Source organism: Ipomoea nil, unplaced genomic scaffold (assembly GCF_001879475.1).
Source record: "Ipomoea nil cultivar Tokyo-kokei standard unplaced genomic scaffold, Asagao_1.1 scaffold0268, whole genome shotgun sequence".
In the NCBI taxonomy this organism is placed as follows: domain Eukaryota; kingdom Viridiplantae; phylum Streptophyta; class Magnoliopsida; order Solanales; family Convolvulaceae; genus Ipomoea; species Ipomoea nil.
In genome coordinates this window covers 3080144-3103745 of record NW_017616696.1, presented here as the reverse complement: position 1 = coordinate 3103745, position 23602 = coordinate 3080144, and the positions used below count along the sequence as shown (strand labels likewise).

General features: G+C 33.8%; 1 protein-coding gene across 3 annotated transcripts; it reads right to left on the bottom strand.

Annotated features, from left to right (window-relative positions):
* Window positions 1-10794: 10794 nt before the first annotated feature.
* Window positions 10795-13630, bottom strand: LOC109151978. Of its 3 annotated transcripts, none has more exons than XM_019299575.1 (4): window positions 13438-13630; window positions 13215-13332; window positions 12703-13088; window positions 10795-11345 (listed from the first exon to the last, which is right to left on the bottom strand). In XM_019299575.1, the coding sequence occupies exons 1-4, from the start codon at window positions 13470-13472 to the stop codon at window positions 11111-11113; spliced, it is 774 nt and encodes a 257-aa protein (XP_019155120.1). In that variant the 5' UTR covers window positions 13473-13630; the 3' UTR covers window positions 10795-11110. The 3 variants fall into 3 exon arrangements, with proteins under 3 accessions (XP_019155120.1, XP_019155116.1, XP_019155129.1); XM_019299571.1 differs by having other exon boundaries at window positions 13473-13630; XM_019299584.1 differs by having other exon boundaries at window positions 10795-11342; window positions 13473-13630.
* Window positions 13631-23602: the final 9972 nt, after the last annotated feature.

Below are 23602 nucleotides of genomic sequence, written 5' to 3'. Positions count from 1 at the left end.
TGGTTCGCATAACAGTGTAAATGTATAGGAATTCATAATTTTAGTACAATAAAACAAATATACTAAAAAAAAAAAGAAACTTATCTTTAACATATCCTTTCTTTCTACACTGCTGGGTGATTTTTTGAACCTTACCTTCAAGTTGTGTGCATGTTGAAATACAGAACTGCAAACTGCTTAATTTTATCTTCAATTTATCTTCGATGTCTAGGGGTGTTTAAATCTGTAGTAGAAAGACTAGGGTTTGGAGTAAGCATTTAAATTGGCATTGTGTTTGAAAAAACACAATGAAACCATTTAGACTGTATAAATTTTACCTAGAACAAAGTTTAAGCCAATTGATGTCGCCGACCACGTATCACTACATTATATTGTCAGGTCTTTTTTCGTTCCGATTTAGGTCTTTGCGAAACTGACTTCATCTCCATACTGTATTTAATTTGAGGGATTTCCTTTGATGTTTTGCCGGTATAGCAGGTCGAAGTGTGCTGTCTAAAATGGGAGACGGAGAGAGGGTTATGGAAAGCGAGAGGAGGAAGCGAAAATGAAATGGCAGAGATGAAGATGGGTTGAAACGGGTTGGATAGTATCTATAGTAGAGTTGTAGGGTTCTATTGAGCTATCGTTATCGTTATCATTATCATTATTTTAAGTAGTAATAGTAATAGTATTATCATTATTATTATTGATATTAATTATTATTAATATTAATATTAATATTAATATTATTTTTATTATTATTAAATTAAACTAATAATTATATATATCTGTACTGTATTTTCATCGGAATATAATTACTATTGGGATTAGTATTGTTGTTATTTTTTTCAATTATCTCTCAGTAATCTATTTTTGTTTTTGCAATGAGGTTAATTTATGATGCAGTGTAAGGTTAATAAATTACGATAATGTGAAATGAAAGATATGCATAGGAAAATTTATTTCCATGATGCTGCTTCTTGTAGTTTTTTATTCACTCTTCCAAAAGAAGACCCGACAGAGACTGCCGCTGGTGAGACTCAATCCCTGGTTATTCTTCCAAAGTTTCACCTCTATGACCAGTTGAGTTACTTATGCGGGCTAAATATTTATATTGATAATTTTAAATATTTATATTCATAATTTTATCATAACAAATCAACATAATAAACCTCACATTTGTTAATATATTTGGCAGACTGCTACCAAGTTACTGCCGCTAGTGAGACTCGATCCCTAGTCATTCTTCTAAAGTTTCACTTCTGTGATCAGTTAACCTGCCCATGCGAATAATTTGTATCAATACATGAAAACATTTTTAGTGGCGGAGCTAATATTCAAATTTATTTTTAGTGGGGTCAATTGGCACCACTAATATTTGATTTCTTATTACCTATGTGTGTATATTTTTTAAAAATTTTACAATTGACCCCATCAAAATATATAAAATTATGACTATATTGAGCAATTAAAAATAAGACTTATTTTGTACCTAACATTTTTTTGATTCTCACAAATTTCAATTGTGATTTAAAAATTAGGTGTTGACATTATTATTCACACCTATATATATATATAGGCATTTGCTTTATTAGTGAACGTAGGATTTTCTTGATACAATATATGATATTTGATTATATAAAATATTTTAAGAATACTTATAATAAAAATATTGATATTTTAAGAATATTCTAAAAAAATAAAAATAAAAAACCTCCTAAGATGTTTTTTCAAATATTTTTTTAATATTTTAATATTTGTAATCATTTTTTTAATTCTTAAAGAACAATTTCTTTTGAATTTTCGGAGAGCAGTAAAAAATAAGAATTTCAAATAAAACTAAACCAAAGGAATTCACTCCAGTTCTATAAGTTTCTATCTCATTTTTTTTCCCAAATTTTTTTTTTCATTATAAAATTTGTGGTCATATTTGAATTATCGAATAGCTAAGATACTTATATCAATGCTTATCGTCCATATAATTTTTCATAATTTAATGTTAAAATTAAAATTTATTGTGAAAAACTTTAATATTATTTCAAAAATACTAATATATAAAAAATTAAATAATAAATAAAAAAATTGCACTTTTCTGCAAGAGTTATATGCTTATAGCATCCCCTTCCCCCGGGTTATTCATGTATCCACATTTGCCCCTTCAGTTATGTTAAAATTGACGGGTTTTCTCTTTTTATTTTATTTTTTATTTTTTTTATTTTTATTATTAGATAGAAATTTTTACCCTTAAAAATAAGTATTTCATTTATTTTTCTTCTTCAACAAATTATTGCTTGTATGTATGGATGACTACGGTTCGGTTCGAACCTAACAAGACACTGTAACAACCGGATCAAAATAGTAGGTTCGGTTCTGGTTACGATTCAGAACCGAAAAAATAAAATAAAATAAAATAATTGTTAAATTTAGACTATTTTAAATTTACAAAAATAAATAAATAAATTTTGAACAGAAGATTCAAACCGAAATTTATTTAATTTTTTTAAAATTCTATTTTTTATTTTTAAAATAGTCTAAACTCAACAATTATTTTATTTTATTTTAATTTTCCTGTTCTGAATCGTATCTAAAATCGTCCCTACCATTTTGATTCAGTTGTTATAATAGTGTCCAGTTAGGTTCAAATCAAACCGTGGTTATCCATACATACAAGCAAGAGTTAATTCCATTTTTTATCCTAGATTTATAGGTGACAGTCCACATTTAGTTTTTTTTTTTTTTAATCAAAACATCCCCTTTTGATCTTGGTATTATTGTGTCATGACCAATTTTGGTCAATCATTATTGTGTGGACCATGGTCCACATAAGTATGGGTGAGCAAACAGTCAGTCGGTTACATAACCGACCGAAAAATCGAAAAACTGATCATGATTTTTGGACTTCATAATCGACCGAAACCAACCGAAGATGGTTCTAAAACCGACCGAAAACTGACCGTCGGTTATCGGTCGATTACCAAAAAATCGACCTCAAAAAGAATAAACACTTATTTTTGAATACAAATTAAACACTTAATACACATACTGCAAATTCCCAAAGTCAAAATCCAAATTAAAATATCAAATGATATATGATACGTTGCATACTATCAGTGCCAATAGACTAACACTGAAACAAATTAAAATATCAAATGATATATGATACGTTGCATACTATCAGTGCCAATAGACTAACACTGAAATATTAACACTTAATTAAACACTAAAATACTTAATAAAATATTAACATACTAACAGTAAATAAAAACAATACTTAAATAAAAAACAGTACTTAAATATTAAATAGCCGGCGTGGCGGAGTGGCATTTGGACGTCTGGAGTTATTTTAGGAATAAGGTATCACTTATCAATTCTCAATGCATGGGCTTAATGGCATTTGGGCCTCTGGGCTCTGGCAGTATAATATATATATATATATATATATATATATATATATATATATATATATATATATATATATATATATATGTCGGTTATCCGTCGGTGATCGATAACCGAGTCTAATAACTGTAAAATAATCGAAAAGTTAAAAATTTTTTAAAATTAATAATCGTAATCGACCAATAACCGATTTTTTCGATCGGTTCGATTATCGGTTAGCGGTTATCCGACGGTTAACCCATATTTTGCTCACCCCTAAAAGAAGTTGGGTAGACCATATTTTGTATACTGTAAAATAATGTACATTCAGTACAAAAATAACGTACATTATTTTCAGGGGATGTACATTATTTTTGTACTGAGTGTACATTATATTGTATAATGTACATTCAGTACAAAATAATGTACATTTAGTATATTAAAAATGTACTTTTTGTTATGGTCCACATAATAATTTGTCAATTTTGGTCCTCTATCAACAAAATCGTTGAAATTTCGTTAAATAGAAGGATATTTTGATCTTTTTAATAAAAAGTGTGTTGACCCATTATATATTTTATGTTTATTTTTTTAAAAAAATTCATTATTGAAGAGCGAAATGCTCTTGCAATTTGATTTTTTTGATAGGGGATCAAAATTGGTCATGTCATAATAATAGTAGGACCAAAAATGGATCTTCTGATAAAAAATGACTAAAAGTGGATTGACACCTATAAATTTAGGACAAAAATGGAAGTAACTCAACAAGCAATAATTTGTAGGAGAAGAAAAATAAATGAAATACTTATTTTTAAGAGTAAAAATATCAATCTAACATAAAAGGGAGAAAAATCGCCACTTTTAACATAATTGAGAGATAAATGTAGATACATGAACAACTCAGAAAAAAATGCTATAAACATATAACTCAGGTGAAGAAGTGTCATTTTCTTTAATAAATAAATAAACATAATAACAATACATAAATATGCAAGAAAACAACTAAAAATGACAGTGAAAGACATCGAAATTGAAGAGCTTATAGATGAGCCGATCATTCCATCTTATTTTTCACTAGCTTGTGTGCAAGTCACCAACATCTCTTATGAACTGGATGCGTGGTTGAAAATCTTTCTGATTTCTCAAAATGAAAAATAATAATATTAAATTGGTATATTGACCCCAATAATTTTGAATGTTGGTTTCGCCACTGCAGTAGACATAATGTACTTTGCAGTTTATTATCAGTACATAAGGTTCTTTAGATCAGGACAAGGGTATTCTGCATCTAATTGGAGCCCTCTAACTAGCAAATATAGACAAAGAAGCATAGGTGTGTATAACATTTTCTGTTTCTATTTTTAAGCTGGTTAACCATGAACCCTTTTTCTTTTCCACACTGCTAACTTTTAACATATTGCATTAACACAACGATCTTCATGGATGAATTGAAGATTATAATGTGTTTGGGCTTTTTTGTTGAAAAGAACTATAAGCTACTTGGAATTGACTTTTTATCAATACATGAACACATTTTCAGTGGCCGTGGCGGAGCCCACATTAAAATTTACTAGGGTCAATATACTAATTTAATATTATTTTCTTTCATTTTGAAAAATCAGAAGAATTTTCATTTATGCATTCAGTTCATATATAAGTGTTGGGAAAAATCCCACGACCTGTGACAAACAAAATCACAGGACCGACAAGAGCGCAAATACGAGATGGTGCAAACCAGCCAAAAATAAATAACAGACACAAGGGACACAAGATTTACGTGGAAAACTCCAAAACCACGGACCACCACCAACACAATATTCCACTATAACAAATCTTAGGTTTAAAGTTGCTGGCTACCACCCGAGCCAAACACCCTAAAAATCATCAAATACAACAACTAGGCCAAATACAATATATCACGTTCACATGCCTAAAAAGGGATATCAACTCGTACTCAAAATATTCAACCACCACGAACAAGGTGAAAAGAATACAAATATTACGAGCTTACCCAAAACGATGATGCCTGGAACAAACACTGACCTCTACAAATATTTGATGAAGAAAAGTACCCCAAAGATCTTCGGCAAACCTCACGACAAATCAATCAGACGTGCGACAAAACCTGCCGACACACGCCACCGCCGTGCCACCAAAGAAGCTAGGCAAACCCACGACAAAGTAGCACAAAAAGAAGAAGAAATAGATGTTGCTCATTCAACTGCTGCATACGACCGTGCAAAGAGAAAGAAAGAAAACTGAATTTTCTTTCTTTTTGGCCTACTGCTTCTGTCGAAAAACACTAAAGGAATATGTGTAGTATGTAGAAGTGTCTGGTGTAGTGGTGAGAAAACAATGAATTCTCCCTCCTTTTATAAATGCAGGCAACCACCTTGGGAAATGAAGAAAGCTAATTAATTCCTCAACATCCTCTCATAAATCTTAGGAAATCTCCTCCCATAAACCTTAGGAAACCTCTTCCCATAATCCTTAGGAAATCTCCTCCCATAAACCTTAGGAAACCTCTTCCCATAATCCTTAGGAATTCTCCTCCCATAAACCTTAGGAAACCTCTTCCCAAGTTCCCTTAAGAAATCTCTTCCCAAGTTCATCCCAAGCAAACTTCTGCCCAACGTAACATTCACTCTTTAACTTCTACCCAATAACCCATTCTCCAACCCAAATAATTGTCAGCAAACTTTTCCATCAAGCTAACAAATATTGCAGTGGAATAGGCTTGGTCCAAAATGAGCTATTTACCATATAGGAGGAAGCCCCAACCCAACAATAAGAGACAATGCTGACTTGCACACATGTGAAACATAGGATGGAATCGGCTCATCTGGAAGTTCTTCAATTTCAATTTCTTAGTTGTACACAGTATCGCAATTTCTTGCATATTTAGGTATTGCATTATTTATATTTATTATTTATTGTTTAATTTTTTTATATTTGTATTTTTGAAATAATATTAAAGTTTTTCAACAAATGCAATAAATTTTAATTTTTAACTTATATTGTGAAAAAAAATTACTTCATATATGGATGATAAGAATTGATATTAGTATGTTAGCTCTTAGACAATTCAAATATAACTACAAACATTATAATAGGAAAAAAAAAAATCTTTGAAAAAAAGAATAAGAGAAACTTATAGATCAGAATCAAAGTGAATTCCTTTATTTTTTTTTAAAGAAACTCAAACATTTTATTAATCCTCCAAAACAAATACAAAGGAAAGAGGCTAGACCAACAAAGTCTCGATATAAACGAGGACAAACCTGCTATATACTAATCAGAACCTGTACTTAAACTCGTAGACTCGTAAACGAGGAATTCCTTTATTTTTTTTTTAAAGAAACCCGAACATTTTATTAATCCTCCAAAACAAATACAAACGAAAGAGGCTAGACCAACAAAGTCTCAATATAAACAAGGACAAACCTGCTATATACTAATCAGAACCTGTACTTAACTCGTAGACTCGTAGTGGTCACGCTTCCTCTCACGCCCACCACGTGTCCGAGCTCCACTGCTCCCCCTAGCACGCTCAACATACATCATCATCAAAGTCATCACCATAGTCTGACCATCCAAAGCTCGGCTCATACTATAAATCCGAACTCAGGTCTGCCAAGTGAAACTCCAAGAAGATCTTCGGACTGGGTAAACCCTCCAAGTCTCTTGACCCAAATAAGCTAGTTGTCGTAAACCTCAATAATGCTAATTACTAGTCTGGACTCTGGGCGCAAATTATATCATGCACCGTGGTGCATAATGGATTATGCACTTAACTTCTAAACGACGTCGTTTTGTTTAATGAAAAGAAACGACATACACCCGTTTCACGTCGTTCTGCAAAAAGTGCCTCTGTTATTCAGTTTCATTTTGTATACACTGCAGTTTCTGTTCAACACAACTACAGTTTCATTTCGATATAACTACAATTTCATTCGATATTTATACACTCAAATATGTGAAAATGTTATTTAATTTTATTTTATATACACTATAGTTTCATTAAAACACAACTACATAATCATTTCGATATAACTACAGCTTCATTTCACGACATATACACTCAAATATGTGAAATATTATTCAGTTTCATTTTATATACACTGCAGTTTCCAGTATCATTTTAATATAACTACAGTTTCGCTGGGTAATGTACACTCAAATATGTAAAATTGTTATTCAATTTCATTTTGTATACACTACAATTTCATTTCAACACAACTACAATTTCATTTCATTTCAATTACAGTTTCTTTTGATAATATAAAAATAATATGTGGGGTAGTATCACTTTGTCTAGCATCTAGGCCCAGTTGCTTCACGGCCGTAGCATTTTCCTGGCCCTAAACAGTGTCTGCCATTTCCTCAAATAATTGTGCTGCTGCTGTGTATATAATTTCATCTGCTACACGGCCCAATTCACTGGAATTGGCAAATTATGCCCTGGACCCGTATCCACAATGAATTGCGGACACGGGCCCAAAACGACGTCGTTTTTCAAAAAAATGCGTCATTTAGTTAAAAAAAAAAAAAATCGCGCGCGTTTTGCCGTTAACGGCGTTATTATTATTATTTTTTTATTTTTTATTATGAATGTACAGTTATGCCGTTATGAATGTACAGTTATGCAATTATGAAATTATGAACACAGAGCTCTAACATTATGAACTTACAATTATGAACATATAGTGATAAAATTATGACCATGGAGCTTTAAAATTGTGAATATAGAGCTTCGAAGATTATGAATGTACAGTTATGGAGTTATGAATGTACAGTTATAGAGTTATGAATCCACAGTTATGGAGTTATGAATCTACAGTTATGAGATTATGAATCTACAGTTATGAAATTATGAATGTACAGTTATTGATCGAATTATGAATAAAGAGCTCTGACATTATGAACTTACAATTATGAACATATAGTGATAAAATTATGAATATAGAGCTCTAAAATTGTGAACATAGAGCTTCGAAAATTATGAATGTACAATTATGGAGTTATGAATGTACAGTTATGGAGTTATGAATGTACAGTTATAGAGTTATGAATGTACAATTATTAACATATTGTAATAAAATTATGAACATATACTCCTATAACGAAGCGGTCTGAATTTAAAAAAAAAAAAAAAAAAAAAAAAAAAAAAAAGAGATAACAGTGCCTAACGACACTATTACCCGTGTCCAGCATGCATGCTGGACACGGGTCCAACGCATAACGATTGACTGGAATTCTTACTTTGCAATGTAGCTTTATCAATTGGGCCGTGACCCTACTGGGCCTTCTTCTTAGATTTTACTTTCAAGTTGTTAGCCCAAGTAGCCTAAGTGGGCAAATTATGCTGTATGGTGCATACGGATGCAAAAATGACGTCATTTTGTATCATAACGCGCGTCCTACTGAAAAAGAAGTCAGTTTCGATTCCCAGCAACAACATTATGTTATTCATTTTTTAGTTTATTCATTATGAATTTTTAATTATGAAATTCTGGATGTATAGTTATGCAATTCTGGATGTGTAGTTATGCAATTCTAGATGTGAAGTTATGGATGTGTAGTTATGCAATTCTGAATTTATAGTTATGAAGTTATGGATGTGTAGTTATGCAATTCTGGATGTATAGTTATGAAGTTATGGATGTGTAGTTATGCAATTTTGGATTTATAGTTATGAAATTATGGATGTGTAGTTATGTAATTCTTGATTTATAGTTATGAAATTATGAATGTGATGAAATTATGGATGTGTAGTTATGCAATTCTGATTTTTTTAAATTTTTTTTAAAGTTAGACGTCAAAACGACGTCGTTTTTGCATACGGATGCACAACATAACGCTCCGCCTAAGTGCCAATGCTAAAGGAGGCTTGGCCCAATCCATCAACATTTTTTGCTTGGCCTCGAGTGAATTCCTTTGACTTTGATATTTTGATTTGAAGTTCTTATTCTTTATTACTCTCAGAAAATTCAAGAAAAATTGTTCTTTGAGAATTAAAAATGATTACAAATACTAAAACATACAAAAAAAAAACATTTGAAAAAAACGGGGTGAAAAATTATAGAGCTATAGTAAATTTCATTGTTTTAATTTTACTATAAAACGACGGAGTGGACGGCGGCCACACCCAGTCATTTTTTTTTAATTTTTTAAAAAATTTATTAAAAATTATTAAAAATACCAACTCAGCTGCCATGTAAGCAGGTAACCTGCTAAAATTGATGGTAACCTACTATTAGGTGAAATTGCATACATTTGGAGTATTTAGTGGCCTAGTTGTATTTTTTTTTTTTCGTTCAGTGACCTAATTGCATTTTTAGGTTACGATCAGTGGCCAATTTGAACGTTATTACAATTTTTATAATATTAAATTTAGTATTAAATTATTAATATTTAAAAATTATATTAAAAGTACTATTAAAGACAAAAAAAAAAACAAATTTAAAAATAATTAAAAAATATTAAATAAAATAAATAAATAATAAAGAGTTGGTTTGACTAATGATTATTGATTAATAAATAGAACATGTAAAATGAGACAAGAGGAGATATATTTTTATGAATTTGTACTGTATTTGTCTATACATCAATTAACACGTTCACAAAGCAATCTTTTTTACTTGCAATTATGTGATTAACTTTTGCATAACTATTTAGGATCCCTTATGTCCGTAACTTTGAAGGTTGCATATATCATACTAGTAATTTGGATGTTTTATCATAAAAGAACGACTCCGTTTTTGTAGACGTAGGCAAATAGTCAAACTATGTAAATTTTATTTTCTTTATTTTCTATTATTTTCATGGTTGCAGTAGGCGCTTGGCGCTAGTCAGACGCCTGGACAGCGCCTAGCGCTTAAGCGGCCTAGGCGGGCATAAAAAAAACAGTGACAGACTTACAGTTTGACAATTTTAATGAGGCTGTTTTCAACCTTCAATCAAAGAACACATCCAAATAAATGAAATAATTATAATTCATAAGTTATAACATCAAAACAATATTAAAAATTAAAAATACTCAAATATTTTAATCATCTTAAGATTCAAAGTATCAAACTAGTCTACGAGTGTATATATGTCATATTATATATATATATATATATATATATATATATATAATGATAAAAAATTAGCCAGTTGGCCGAGCTAATCGGTTAACTCGATCGAAATGAACCAGTTAACTCGGCTAAGTTAGACGCTAGGCGGCCAAGTCGGCCGAGTTAAGCCTAGGCGGGCGCCTAGGAAAAAAATTGCCACGGTCTAGGGGCGCCTAGACCGATTTTTGCAACAGTGATCATTTTTTGGATTCTTGTTCTAGTTTATCTCAACAATCCCAATTCATAGTGCTTAACTGCTTAAGATTGCTTCTGTTTAATGTTTCCACCTTATGTGGCATGTTTTGCTTATGCAAGTTAATGGAAAAATTAAAGAAAGAACTTGGACCTTGCAGTTAAATATTTCCTTAACTTCTCCCAAAACGCAGACAGGTCAAATGCTTGTGCACAGATTTGTCCACTTTGGATATAATCTCACACTACCGCCTCGCCTACTAAATCATTGAGTTAAGTCTGTAGTGGCAAAATATTTCCTTAACTTAATCTTAACAGTGCAGTACTCTTAACTAGAATTCCCACTTACCAGTAAGTGTTTGTTGACTATAATAAGGTGCTTCAAACTTGCAAAGCCTACTTGCCCTATAGCCCTGTTTCTTTATGGATTGGAAAATGGTAGATCAGGCAACAGACATTGCTTTAACCTTCTTCTCCATCTGATTTTGAAGCTTCTCTTTGGCACGCCTCAGAGAACCAAGAACCTCTCTTACTGTTTCATCTAGAACATCTGGATCAATGGTCTGTTTTGTCTTAAGCATTTCTACTGCTACTATAGCCAATGAGTCATCCACATTCTCTTCTCTAACCAAATTGTTTTCTGCATCCATTTCTTTCACTTCCTGTGAAGTTCTCCTGCTAAAAGATGCAATAGTGCAGCATAAAATGTTAGCTGATAATAAAATGTGAGTAGTACTACCTACAAGAGTTAATACCAGGAATGGTTCCTTTACCATTGACGTTTACAAATTTATATTCCCGACTTTTAATTTGACTATAATTAGCCACTTGATTATTGATTTTGTTCCAGATTTGGTCATCTCATTAAATATTCGATTAATATACGTTAAAATTAAGGGTAAGAATGTAAAATTAACTAGCACAATTCCTCTCCATATTTTGAATATTTTGGGTGTTGAAACAAAATATATAATCGCCTCAAATTTGGGTTAGAGACTTTAGGGTGTTTGAAACAAAATATATGATCACCACAAATTTGAGACTGAGATTTATCAGTAGCCTGGTCCAAATTGTCTTATGCATCAATCTTGTTCTTCACATTCTCACTAATGAACCTAGTGATGTGGTAAATACTAAATACGATGGTTCTCGTGGATACGTACAAGTAATGAAGGTGGATTATAGGCTGATCCTTCTTTAGTCTACTTGTTAGTTTAAGTCTTAAGCTCGGTTGATGACGTAAGGTAAGAGAGTTCCAAGTTACTTAGAGATAGGTAAGAAGTGTTTAAAAGTCCCCTCCACAAGTATTTAATGCAGTATTTATAGGAGGGTGAAGGGAGCACATGCCGGCCTCCTAGCATGTACGACATGTGGTGGGAGCATATGCCGGTCTCCTAGCATGTACGACATGTGGTGCCCATGCACACGGGCAGGCCGGAGGCCGTTTTGATCCTTCCCCACGTGCACTAAGATTCCTGACTTCCTCATTCTTACGGCCGTCGGGTTTGAACGAAAGAATAAGGGTACATTCTCCAAGTAGAGAGGGTCGGGTGATACTTCTCGACCTAAACTGGTCGGGTGAATCTGAATGATAGTAGGTACTACCGCTAATCGTGCCTTGCTTATTCTTACTATTTAGGTCGGGTTGGTGGACTCCGAAGTCGGTAAAGATCGGGAACGATCCATCTTAGTGACCAGATCGGATACCGAGCTGATATGCGACTCACAAAGAGACGGTATGTCTGAGGAGTATTCCCTATCACCTAGTCTATGAAGTTTATGAATTCAATTTGCTCATATAAGTAACAAGCTAATTTTTACATTCTTATCATTAAATTTAACAGTTATTAAATTGATATTTAACTAGAGGACCAAATCAATAACAAAATCAATAATTAAGGAACCACTTATGATCAAATTAAAAAAAAAAATGATAAATGTCAATAGTGAATGTAACATTCTTCGAATTAACTCTACCCTATAATTTGAATAAGTTTAATGAATGGATGTGTATAGGCTTTGCAGATTTACATACCTATTTCCATCTGGCATTGAGAGATCATGGTTTCCATTGAATTCAAGATTGGCTTTACCTAAAGAACTCATCATGTTCTCCTCCTCAATTGCATCACCTGCAGCCTCCTTGGTTTCGTATTTCCCGGATAAAGATTCAGAGGAATCATTTCCTGTTTTCATTTTCTCCATTTCTTGATAGCAATTTGGTGAGTCTTTGGTGCTTGAATAAGGGATAGATGAAACCTCACCATGGGACACATAGCTTGAATTTTCTGATTCATCTGAGACATATAATAATGATACATTCATGCACTCCATCAGCTTCTTCTTTAGGAATTTAAGCCTCTTTTCAGCTTTATTTCTTGATTTAGTCTCTTCTTTCAACTTTGTCTCCAGGTATACCAACTGTTCATTTACCAACAACAAAAAAAAATCTAATAATTTGCTTAAAACAGACAAATATAACAATCTAATCAAGATAAAGAAAAAATTAAAAATCCAGATTTGAAGGCCTGAGAACTAGAAAGAGACCTTGTTTCCCATAAGTTGAGCTGCTTCTTTTGCTTTTCTTGAAGCAACTCTCTCTGCAAGCAATCTCCCTCTTAGGAATTCCACTGTCCTCATTACCTCTTCTCCCATCATTTTCTCACTGATGAGAAGGAAAAATAAAATTATAAAAATATATATGAGAAGAAAAACGGAGAATATATATGCACATTTAAGCTAGAATATTAAGGGGAAAATTGGGAAATACCCCAGATTTCTATCTATATTATCTTCACTAGTCATCTTAATGCAACCCAATGCAAAGATTTATTCTGTGGCATTTGAACCCTTTAGTACCAATATGGCTACCAGGAGACATTATTTGAACATTTTCCTGTCACTTCACAATTCTTGTTTGTGCAAAGAACAAACAAGTTGATGTTGAAATCATTGTTTAGAAAACAAATGTTAAAAGGGAAAGGCAAGAGCCTTGCCCCCACCATAAATGGCTATTATATTCAGTCACTTCACATTAAAGTTCGTTGCAGTAGTTGTTTTCACTGCCAGCAAGCTTTTAACTGTCACGTAAAACTTAGGGTCCGTTTACTAACTCGAAAATTATAAAACTGAAAAATTTGAGAACAGAAAACAGAAAACATGTTTACTAGTACAGTTTTTCATTTTGAAAACAGGAAATAATTTTCCAGTTTTCTAGAAAATTGGAAAAGTATTAAAGTTTCTCCTTCAAGTTTTGAAGCTTTCCTTTTCTTAGAGTTAAGAGTCAAAATGTTAGATTACCAGTGGTACTAACTCAAACCTTATTGTTACACTCAAATAAAGTAGCTATACATATAGATTAGCATATATTAGCTCACCTAATGGTTGACATCTGTGGAGAGTACAATTTCAAATTTATCACCATTCATGGTTTTCAGTAATGACAATTTAATGTAAGTTTTTTATTTTTTTTTTATTTTTGAGTAACGAGGGAAACCACAGTGTGTACCCTGGAAAGGATCACAGGGCGGTAAACACCAATAAGCCACTGCTACTAGTAGTCAAACTTGTAACTTTATTTTTACTAAGTCACAACCTGACCAACTTGGTTAGGGTTGTCCAAATTTAATGTAAGTTTGCTGAGTAGGACTAATATAGATGTCTATGTTAACATTTGAGAGTGAATTGTATTGAGATAAGAAATAATGGTGATGATGAGTTCATCTCAAGCTCTTATCTGAGTCATGCTCTCTTGTGTTAAGTTTCATTTGATACATAGTACATAGAGAATCTAGGGCGTAGCTGAATAATGGAGGTTATGGGGTCACTTAGATCACGTGGATGTTATCAGTCATGATCAATAATAGTATGTCCTTGGGAATCTTTGTGCAAGGCTTTGATTTTTATGTATTGTTTTCAGATTTTGTTACTACTGCTAAATAAACTATTGTGAAAGTCTCCTTGTGGATCAATCAAGCAAACAAATAGAGGTTACTTATATGGGAAAATTTTCGTACATATTACAAAGTCACTTCTATTCTTACAAGAAAGTCTTAAAAGATACTTACAAAGTCACTTTTTATTTTTACAAAGAGTTAAAGTGTTGAATTAACAGGAAACAATAATTATGATAAAAAGTAAAGAAGATAAGATTTACGTGACAATGTGTCTACGTTCACGGAGAAATTATTCTTTTATTAATTGTGATGGTGACGCAATACCTAAAGATAGACAATTTTTTCTGTGACCATGAAGACAAGATACATTTTTAATATACAAAAGTACATTATTTGTGTACTGAATGTACATTATTTGATAGTATACAAAATAATGTACTTTATGAACACAATAATGTACTTTTTATTTATGGTCAACGGAGCTGTGTGTGGACCATGGTCCATAGAATAATAACTCCCTAGGGATAAAACCAATGTATTTATATGCATCTACTCCTATACCATGGACCCGACCCAATCCACTCCACTAATTATATTCCTTTTTATATGAGATAAACTCATATTCATTATATGAGACAAACTCAACAAATTTCTACCTTGGCGAATATGCGTTTAGGGGAAAAGACATTTCTCAGATATAGATCGGGACAACCATGCTCATCTAATATTTGAAAACACCCAACAAGTCCAAATAATGTTTGAACTTGTCACTAGTAACTGCCTTTGTTAACATGTTTGAGCTGATATGAATTTTCTACAACAAAATCTCATCAAAAGCAACCAACTTCCCAACCTTATGGAATCTTACATCAATATACTTGGTCATCCTAGCATGATATAATTGATTTTTAGCCAAAAAGATGGCACTTTGACTTACATAGTGTGATTGAACTCCACCTTGTTCAATGCACAATTCTTTAATCAAACTTGAAAGCCACAAAGTTTCTTTAGCTGTTTCAATCACAACCATGTATTCTGCTTCAAACCTTCAATTGTAGACAAAGCCTCTTTGTAGAACTCCACAAAGCCCCGTTATAGAACCTTTGTTATACATGTCACTAGCATAATCAGAATCGACATATCCCATTATTATAGGCTCACTTTGTTGACTCCCAAGTACAATACCATGCCCCATAGTGCCCCTTAAGTACCAAATCAAGAATCCACTTAACTGCTTCCCAATAATGCTGCGTCCCAGGTTTAGAAATGTACTAAATAACTTGGCTAACAGCATGAGCCAAATCAAGTCGAGTACAAACCATTGCATATATTAAGTAGCCAATTGCACTACACAAAGAACCTTTGTCATATCTTCAATTTCACTAACTGTTTGGGGATATTGACTAGGTGGGAGTTTAAAATGATTAGCCAAAGGGCTACTAACTGGTTTAGACTTACTCATCCCAAACCCGTCAAGGACTTTCTCAATATAACTCTGTTGAGTTAGCCACAACTTTCTTGCACCTCTATCCCTACAAATTTTCATGCCAAGAATTTTTTGTGCAATTCTTAAGTCTTTCATATCAAATTCCTGACTCAATAACGCTTTCAATGCAGTAATACCATTCATACTCTTTGCAGCAATTAACATATCATTCACATATATATAGTAATAGAAAAATAAAAGAACCATCACCAAGGCTCTTAACGTAGACGTACACAACAATCATACTCACAAAGTGTGTAGTCAATTTGAATCATGTAAGAATCGAAATGTGTGTACCACTACCGTGGAGCCTATTTAAGCTCATACAGTGACCTCTGAAGCCTACAAACTAGATGTTCACATCCGGGTTTAACAAACCCTTCGGGTTACTTCATAAAAATATGCTCATCTAGATCACCATGCAGAAAAACAATCTTCACATCCATTTTTTCAAATGAAAATCTCAAAGCAAGTACTAACCTAATAGAAGTATGTCTAACCATAGGTGAGAAAACCTATCATAATCGATCCCCTTTTGTTGCGAAAATTCCTTCACAACTAACTGAGCCTTGAATCTTTAATTTCCCAATCTTTTTATGATACTGGTGGTTTCTTTCTATCCGGACCGATCTTTTTATGATACTGGTGGTTTCTTTCTATCCGGACCGATCCAAACATTTTATAGCTCCGGGCCAAAATTAAAAAAAAGACCCCTATATGAAAAACTATAATTTAAATTTAATAAAAAATGATAATATCAATAACATGAAATAAAATTAGAAAATTTTCAACAATTTTTAAATACAAAAATAATCATGACAAAAATTTTATGTGTGCTTTACTTGATGCAAAACCCACAATTGCATCAAGATTAATATTCTCTAGCATATCCTTCTCAATACACAAAATCGCCAAATCATTCAATAGTATCACGTTCATTTAAAGAACTATTATTTGGTTTTCAAAAAAAAAAAAAAAAAAAAAAAAAACTATCATTTGCTACATTATCATGCTCACTCAAATTACCTATACAGTCATTAACATGGTCTTGGTCATTTAAATTTTCTTTAGATTTTTTTCAAATTTTTATTAGATGATTCTGATTTTTTGACAAATTTATTCATATCTCCTCTTTGTGATTCTATTAACGACTCTACTTGTTTTATTTTTTCTTTTGCCACTTCCAGATAAATGCTTTTTAGGTAGCATTATATAAAACAAATTTTAAAAAATTGTGTATAAATTTCTATAGACTCACTTGCACCCTATAACTTTATTACCTTGAGGAAGCTGAACTAGCTCCCAAGTACAATTTTGATGTAAAGACTCCATCTCTTCAATCATATTTGTCATCCATTTATCTTTCTCAGGGCTAGAAACAACATCTTGAAAAGTAACGGGATCATTATTAGTAACAAACTAACAATAAGTGCAAAAGAGACTATATCCTCAAATTATACTGTGGACCGCGGTCCACAGTGCATTGTGATCCAGGCATCAAATATGCACTGCAGTTTCATTTCAACACAACTACAGTATCATTTTGATATAATTACAGTTTCGTTGGACAATATACACTCAAATATGTGAAATTGTTATTCAGTTTCATTTTGTATACACTGCAGTTTCATTTCAACACAACTACAGTTTCATTTCAATTCAATTGCAGTTTCATTTGATAATATAATAAAAATAATACGTGAGACAGTGTCAATTTAGATACACTATAGTGTCTGTCGTTTTGGACCATGATCCACAGTATAATTGCTTCTCAAACCCATACCTGCTAGGTGGTTTGCGTTTCGATTTATTTCTGACTAAACAATAATCCTACAAGTAACTCATAAAAAAAAAAAAAAAAAAAGAAAAGAAGACAATAAAATCATTTGTACACATAAATTAAAGTAAACCAAATCAATATTTAAAAAGAGATACATATTAACAAAATCAACTTACCTTTTACAGTAACCCAATAGAGTAGCTCAATTGGTAAATGAGTTCTTTTTGTGGGGGAGAATTTTGGGATAACCTGGGTTTGATTCCCACAAGTGACGATCCCCTTTGGGCTAGCTTCTGTGTCTTTCGGAGCGAACTGGGTGGATCTGGACCGTTAAACGGACAGAGAAAGTCCCGGACCACTATGTGTAGTTGACACAAAAAAAAAAAACTTACTTTTTACGGTTTGACAAAATAATAATAATAATAATAAAAATGGCATAGCAGTCTGGGTTACTTGAACTTCCGGCGAGTCGGCAACCATTGATTTTAACCTAGACGAAAAATAGATTTATTAAAACATGCTTGAAAAAAAAAAAAGAAGTAAAAATTAGATCTATATTTTAAAAAGATTAATATAAAAAGAAATTAATGATTTAGAACTTAGCTTTAAATGTTGTGAAAAGAAAAGAAAAAAAAGTGAAACTAGAATCACCATCTTGATCTAGAAAAAAATTAAGTTCTCGTTCGACCAGGGACAGAGCCAGAATTTTCTTTGAGTGAAGGCAAATAAGCGAAGGTAAAATGAATTAAAAAATGTTCAAATACAAAATATCAAATACAAATAAGATTGTTCAAATACAAAATATAAAATACAAGGTTTATATGAACTACGAGATTATACTTCTCTACATTCTCTCATATTTTGAAATCGATGTAGAATTGCTTCATTGCTTCATTTGAAACTTGATCAAAAATATCTTTTTTCAACATACAACACTAAACAATCATTTAAGAAATCATCACTCATCCGATTGTGTAAAGATATCTTGATTAACTTCATAGCAAAAAATACTCTTTCCACACTTGCAGGGCGTTTGGTTGGAGGGGGAAATTATGTGGGAAAAGAATTGTAATTCCATGGGAGTTGAATTACTGGGAATAAAGTAGGAATTTAAATTCCAGTGTTTGGTTGATAGGAATAGAATTATTGGGAATTTCAATTTCAATGTTTGGTATAATAACAATCAATCACTTGAGTGGAGAGATACGGATGATAAGAGAATAATAAGGAAATAAATCATTCAAGAAAATGATAGCAAAGAATATGGGATTGCATAGCAAACAATCTGGGATTGCATTCAACCACAACATTCAAGGGAATGATAGCACAAAATATGGGATTGTTATATTTTTCCTTTATTGTATTATTCTCTTCTGTAAAAATTCCTATATATATGATAAGCTAATGAACTCTCTTCTCACGTTGAAAAGAGACAATTATATTCACAAAGTCTATTCAAAAGTTTCTGTTTTTCTTCATGGTTTCAGAGCCTCTTGTGAGATAACAGAGAGTTCCTGCAAATTAAATCATGGCTTCAACAATTTCCTTGAATGTTGCCAACTTTGTTACACTCAAACTCACCCCAGAAAACTACCCTTTGTGGCGTGAGCAACTTCTTGCTCTTGCTGAAAGTCAAGACATGGTTGGACACCTCACTGGTGAAATAAAAAAACCAGCCATGTACAAAAACAATGCTACAACAGCAGTCATCACTGATACAAATACGCTCTCAGATGAATACCTCAGATGGCACAAAGAAGACCGTCTCCTACGTGGATGGATTATTGGAACACTCATTGAAGAAGCATTAGGCCTTGTTATTGGCCTTGAATCATCACAATCAGTTTGGAATGCCTTAAAAGAAGCATACGCCCAAGATTCACAAGAACGTGAATTTACTCTTCGACAACAACTCACATATCTCAGAAAAGATCCAAATCAGTCTTTGGCAGAATATTTAAGAAAGTTCAAAAGTATTTGCGACAGTCTTGCAGCCATAGGGAACCCGGTACCTGACAAAACAAAAGTATACTCTTTACTTGCCAATCTTGGACAGAAATATGAATCTTTCACAACGGCAATGCTCAAACCTCCCATGCCGTCATATTCAGAAGCAGTGTCACTCTTACAGGGTTTCGAACAACGAAACACATGGGTTGAAGCAACAGACTCACCATCATATGCTTTTTATGGACAGTGTCACCAAAACCAGCAACATACTTATAACAACAACAACCGCTAAAACAATTAATTTTATTCAAAAGGTAGAGGTTTTTCAGCCACTAACAATAGTTCTCAGCATTCAAATTATGCAGGAAATGTTTCACAACGGTTGCAGAAAGGGAACAATCACACCCCACGACCACCACCGCCCGGTAAACGGCGCATGACAAGTACAGAACGAGAAATGTACAAAAACGAACACTGTCAGCTTTGTGGAAGACTTGGACATATTGCCAAAATATGTTGGAGTCTACCAAATCAATCAGTAAATGATGAGGATCTTCCTCAAGCTCTTGCTGCTCTCACCATGGATACATCAGTTCCAGATGTCGAGTGGACAACTGATACTGGAGCTTCAAATCATATGACTGCAAACCCAGGTATGCTACAAAATCTTAAAAAATATGCTGGTCATGATTCAGTATTCATTGGTGATGGTTCTCACTTAAAGATAAATGCTATTGGGGATGTTGTAGTTTCTGATGGTAAGAATGATTTATTACTCCGTGATGTCCTTCATGTACCCCAATTAACTCGTAATTTACTCTCTATCAGTCAGTTAACATCACAATATCCCTTAAATTGTGAATTTACTGATAAGATTTTCTGCATTAAGGAACGAGCAACAGGTCGAGCCATAATAGTGGGTCAACGTAAAGGGGATCTTTATGTTTTGTCCAAACCAAAGGAAGCAAACTTTTCCAATAGACAAAACTCAGGGACTGAAGAGCTGTGGCACCAACGTCTTGGACATCCGCAAAAATCAACTGTTCAATTATTACGTACTAAGAATTTAATTCATGTTAGTTCAAATAACAAGGTGGACATTGTTTGTGAAAGTTGTCAATTAGGCAAACTTAGCAAACTACCTTTTAGTTCATCTTCTTCTTGCAGTACTGGTGTTTTTGAAAAAATTCATTGTGACATTTGGGGACCAGCCCCTATTCTATCTCTTGGTAAATTTCGATATTATGCTTGTCTTGTGGATGATTATTCTCATTATATTTGGATAATTCCTCTTCGTGCCAAGTCTGACTTTATTGATGTTTACTTATCTTTTGAAAGTTATGTGCAACGTCAATTTGATAAGAAAATCAAAATTTTTCATTCTGATGGTGGTGGTGAATTTGTGAATAGAAGACTTTCTTTACACTTTCAGCAACAGGGAATCATTCATCAGGTTTCTTGTCCACATACACCGGAACAAACTGGCATTGTTTAACGTCGTCACCGCACTATTAGAGAACTCGGGATGACTATGATCTTTCACAGTGGGGCACCTACTTTTCTATGGGTCGAAGCCTTCACCACTGCAGCATTTTTAATCAATCGTTTGCCTTCTTCCTCTCTTAATTTTGATTGTCCTTTTTTCGTTTACATGGTGCTAATCCTAACTATTCTATTTTACGGGTGTTTGGTTCAAGATGTTATCCATATACATGGAACACCAAAAAGAGTAAATTTGATCCTAAAACCGTTCCTTGTGTGTTTGTAGGTTACAGTGATCGGCATAAAGGGTATAAATGTTTTGATCCTAAAACCCACAGAATATTGGTATCTAGGCATGTTGTGTTTGATGAGAATTTGTACCCTTATAAGACAAACGGGTCTTTGTCATCCTCCAATGCTAGTATATTAGCGTTTCTTGATTCTCTATCTCCTGTCTCAGTGAATTCACCATCTCCATCAATAGATTTAATGCATATTCCTGTTCCAACCCCAACCTCAAGTTCGTCACCTTTTGTACCAGATCCTACAAGTCCAGTTATGTCATTTGAATTACCATCAAATCAGTCCCATGATCACACTTCCACCAACATTGATCTTGAGTTGTCCCCACAAGAACATGATATGTCTTCCTCACTATCTCTTCCCATTGAAGACAATCATTCGGTTAGTATACCTCCTGCTTCCTCTTCTGAACCTGTTTCATCAACATCTCACACAATGGTTACAAGAGCAAAACATGGGATTTACAAGCCGAATCCTCGATATGCTTTACTTCTCACCTGTGGAGATATTCCAAGTGAGCCACGGCCAGTCAAAGCAGCCCTTCAACATGATGGGTGGCGGAAAGCCATGCTTGATGAACTTGATGCTTTGCATCAAAATCTCACATGGACTTTAGTTCCAAGAGATTCTCATATGAATGTAATCGGATCAAAATGCGTGTTTAAAGCTAAATTAAAAGCTGATGGCACACTTGATAGGCTCAAAGCCCGACTAGTAGCAAAAGGGTATCACCAAGTGGATGGTATCGACTATGTTGAAACCTTTTCTCCAGTCATGTGATTTCCTTCTGATTTCCTTTTGTTTCCCAGGCGTGTTTCCCGGGGTTGGTTTGGCACTTGTTGTAGCTGGGATGCCTTGGCATAGGCTTCCCTGAGGGTTCCTGGCTCTTGTGTGGCTAAGGCTTTTTGATATTCGGGGTCAAGGCCCGTTATGAACTTTTCGGTCTTGACCCTCTCGGTGGGTACTAGCTCGGGGATGAGGCGAGCCAGTCGGTGGAATTGTTGGTAGTATTCCGTGACCGAGGTTGTACCTTGTTTTAGGTGGAGGAATTCTTCGTATATGGTGGCTCTTAGGTGGCTGGGATAGAATTGTTCTCGTAGCCGCGTTTTTAGGGTTTCCCAGCTGAATCCGGGGTCTTGTTCAAGGGTGGGTCCTTCGTGAGCCCACCAGGTGTCGGCCTCGTGTCTGAAGTAGAAGGAGGCCATTCTTACTTGGTGGCCCTCGGGGCATTTAGTTGCCCTGAATATCTTGTCGAAAGTCCCGATCCACTCCTCGAGGGTCGTGGGGTCTTCGTTTCCTGAGAAGGTGGGTGGTTGGTGTGACGAGACTTGGTGGTGGATTTCCAAGTTCTCGTTCAGTAAAGGCTGGGGTACGGTAGTACTTAGTGCCTGGGCAATTTGGGCCAGGCGTTGCAGATTCTGAGTCAGGAATTCCTCCGTGGGGAGTTTTGGCGTTCCTACCTGTCTTCTTCTCGGTGCCATCCTGGAGTTCATAGGTCGATGTTATTTTGTGTTCTTACCGTGATGCAATAAGTGAAGGGGAGAGTTCCTTTAAGTTAGAGAGGGATAAAGTGAGGAGGGGGTTATGTGTAGGTTTCACAATCTCACCGCGCGTCCTAAGATTCCTGAATCCTATGTTTCTTAATACCTAGAGTTCAAGCCTAATGTCCTAAAGTCCGGTCTTAAGAGTCTTATCCTAGGGTTAAACTTAGGCTCTGATACCAACTGTAACACCCCAGATTTTTAAGATACTTAAAAACTTATAAAATAAAGGTGAAATCTCATTAAATCCCAAAACATAATACAAGAGTGCGGGGTGCTATGCCACACCTGAGCTAGAGAACTCAGGTGCACAGGCTAACTATCTAATATCCTTAGTAAATGCATAAACATGGCACGCAGGCCGGAAGGGAAACTATCTACTTCTACGCTCCAAGTTCTAGCGCGCTCCAGTGACTTATTCTTCTGTGCCTGAAAGCCAAATATATCTGTTCAGCGAGAGATGCTGGTAACCCACTCCAACGCGTTGAAATACAATA